At 38.5% G+C, this 2,600-nt stretch overlaps 1 protein-coding gene across 1 annotated transcript in view; it reads left to right on the top strand.

The window, feature by feature from the left end:
* usp22 (ubiquitin specific peptidase 22) overlaps positions 1 to 2,600 on the top strand; it is a 33,808-nt gene that overhangs the window by 5,191 nt on the left and 26,017 nt on the right. The window contains exon 2 of the mRNA XM_014021886.1: positions 1,573 to 1,705. Coding sequence (XP_013877340.1) covers positions 1,573 to 1,705 — 133 coding nt within the window. The remainder of the gene's footprint in view (positions 1 to 1,572; positions 1,706 to 2,600) is intronic.

Below are 2,600 nucleotides of genomic sequence, written 5' to 3' on the forward strand. Positions count from 1 at the left end.
TCCTTGATGATATGGGGCTGCATGTCAGGCAAAGGCACTGGGGAGATGACTGTGGTTCATTCTTCGATCAATATACAAGTTTCCATTGACATTTTGGACAGTTTTGTCATCCCTTCAATTGAACAGATGTATGGAAGTGATGAAATAATTTTCCAAGAGGACAATGCATCGTGCCATAGGGCAAAAACGGTGAAGGCATTCCTTGGAGAAGACACATTCAGTCGATGTCTTGGCCTGCAAATAGTCCAGATCTCAACCCAATTGAAAACCTGTGGTGGAAATTGGAAAAAAAAATGGTCCACGAGAAGGCTCCGACCTGCAAAGGTGATCTGGCAACTGCTATCAAAGAGAGTTGGCACCAAATTGATGAAGAATACGGTTTGTCACTCAAGTCCATGCCTCAGAGACTGCAAGCCATTATAAAAGCCAAAGCTGGTGCATAATTATATCACATTTTCATTATTTATGTGCTGTTTAGGCTTATATACATGGAGTGATGCAAATGTGACTGGAGTAAGAGACACACAAAATATGTGTTGAGCTGAAAGTCTGGTGGGATGTCACCAACCACCACACCATTATGTTTGTGATTATAAGTTTTGGACCTAATGCCTGCCTCCATGCTCCTTTTTCTGACATTGTTCATTTGTTCTCACCTCCTTGTTCTCTGGCTCACTGGCATGCCATCTCCACATCTTCACACTTTTGAACTTACTTCTGATAGTATGATCCACCTCAATTAACAATCAGCCTGCCTTCTTTTTTCCTTCCCCTGTAATTATCAAACAATGTATAGGAAGCAGCATTAGAGATAGTATATACTAGTAAATACTAATCCCAAATAAATTCAATAAATTTAACACTATCTGTCGGAAAAAGCAGAAATTGTTCATTTTGTCCAAGCTCTGTCCCCAAGTGGAAGTAGGAGCTGATTCCACAAACAACAATATCCTTGGTTTCCTTCACCTGGCTGAGGGTGTTTTTGTCTTTCAGCTCTCCTCTCCGCCGGCAGAAGCAGCAACTCGTTTTTGTCCCTGTGTCCTCACATGTAGCTTTGGTAGCCTTCATCAGTGAGTGGGGGGCAGCTGAGCTGGATTCTTGGGGAAAGTACAAGTTCTCACTCCTCCATCCTCCACTGTGTTAAGCTTTGCATTGATTCAATGTATTCCTGTTGGAACTTATTTTTGTCAATAAAATCTTATTTCTTTAATAATCAACTACACCTTTAGGCGGTCACTCTATATGGTCTTTTAGGTTTTGTTTAATCAAGGCCTGCTCACAGTGTTAGGAAAGTGCTTTTTAAATTGACTTATTCTGCTTTGAAAACACTGAAAAAATATGTTACAATTTTTTTTATTTTAGTACTGTCAAGATTTACAGGTTTTTCTAAGATCAAAACATGATGATGTATGCTTTTTAAACTTTTTGTTTAAATGACGTTTGGTGATGTTCCAATAAGGTTAAAGAATCAAGACCATCCTAAGTTTTGACTTATGTTGCTTATAAAACAACCCTCCAATATTTGCCTTTTTTGTTTTCTCTACTCATTTCCCCTCTGCTCTCCTCTTTCAGGCCAAGTCATGTATCTGTCACATGTGTGGCGCCCACCTCAACAGACTCCACTCCTGCCTCTACTGCGTCTTCTTTGCCTGCTTTGCCAAAAAACATATCCACGAACATGCCAAGAACAAGAGGCATAACCTAGGTATGGCACAGAATTCATTCATGAATGTTTGCAGTGTGTAAACCAGCAAATAAACCACCCTAGAACATCCATCCATGCTAGTAGAGTGCACACACATTAATAGTCCTTGATTAACAAATGTCACTTTATCAAATAGTCTCTTATTTACATAATAGTATGTGTTTAAAGCAAGATATTATTTTACATGGGGAGTTCACAGACTTGACTGAGGCACATTGGTGGTTTTGTAAGACATTTTATCAAGAGCAACATAGCTACGAGCTCTTATGCAAGACAGTGCAACACAATTGCAACACAGACTAAAGGACTTGGCCTCAAGGGGGATTTGAATGTTACCTGCAAATTTGGCCCCATGTAGCTCATTAGAGGGAATAAAGGCGGTGGTGAAGTGATTAATGAATGGGGAGCTTTGGTTCATTGCTGATTAAGAATAAGCATATTTAATAGTTTTTAGTGCTTTTTCTGTTGAACAACTAGCTCCTTCCATTTACTTTCTTTGAAAACTTTTGCACTAAGCAGAGATCAGCTGTGTTATTTCAAACTTTGTACTAAAATTTGTTTTCAGGAACTCAACAAGCCACTTCTTTCAATTTAGCTCTCGAATTGGCTGCTGCCTTCTTCATGAAAATATAAGAGATGTATTTCAACCTACTGAATTAAATATGTGCATCATTCAGATATGATTTGGATGGCTCCAGATACAAATAGACGTGGGTGTTTGCTGAACACTGTGGACAGTTTTCCCACAGGAATCTTCAAAACATTACTCAGAAAGCAGGACATGGTAAACCCATAAAAAGGTTAAAAACTAAACAACTGGACTTCTAGTATTTATTTAGCTGAATAGAATAGAATAGAATAGAATAGAATAGAATAGAATAGAATAGAATAGAAT

This window comes from Austrofundulus limnaeus, unplaced genomic scaffold (genome assembly GCF_001266775.1).
Source record: "Austrofundulus limnaeus strain Quisiro unplaced genomic scaffold, Austrofundulus_limnaeus-1.0 Scaffold309, whole genome shotgun sequence".
NCBI lineage: Eukaryota > Metazoa > Chordata > Actinopteri > Cyprinodontiformes > Rivulidae > Austrofundulus > Austrofundulus limnaeus.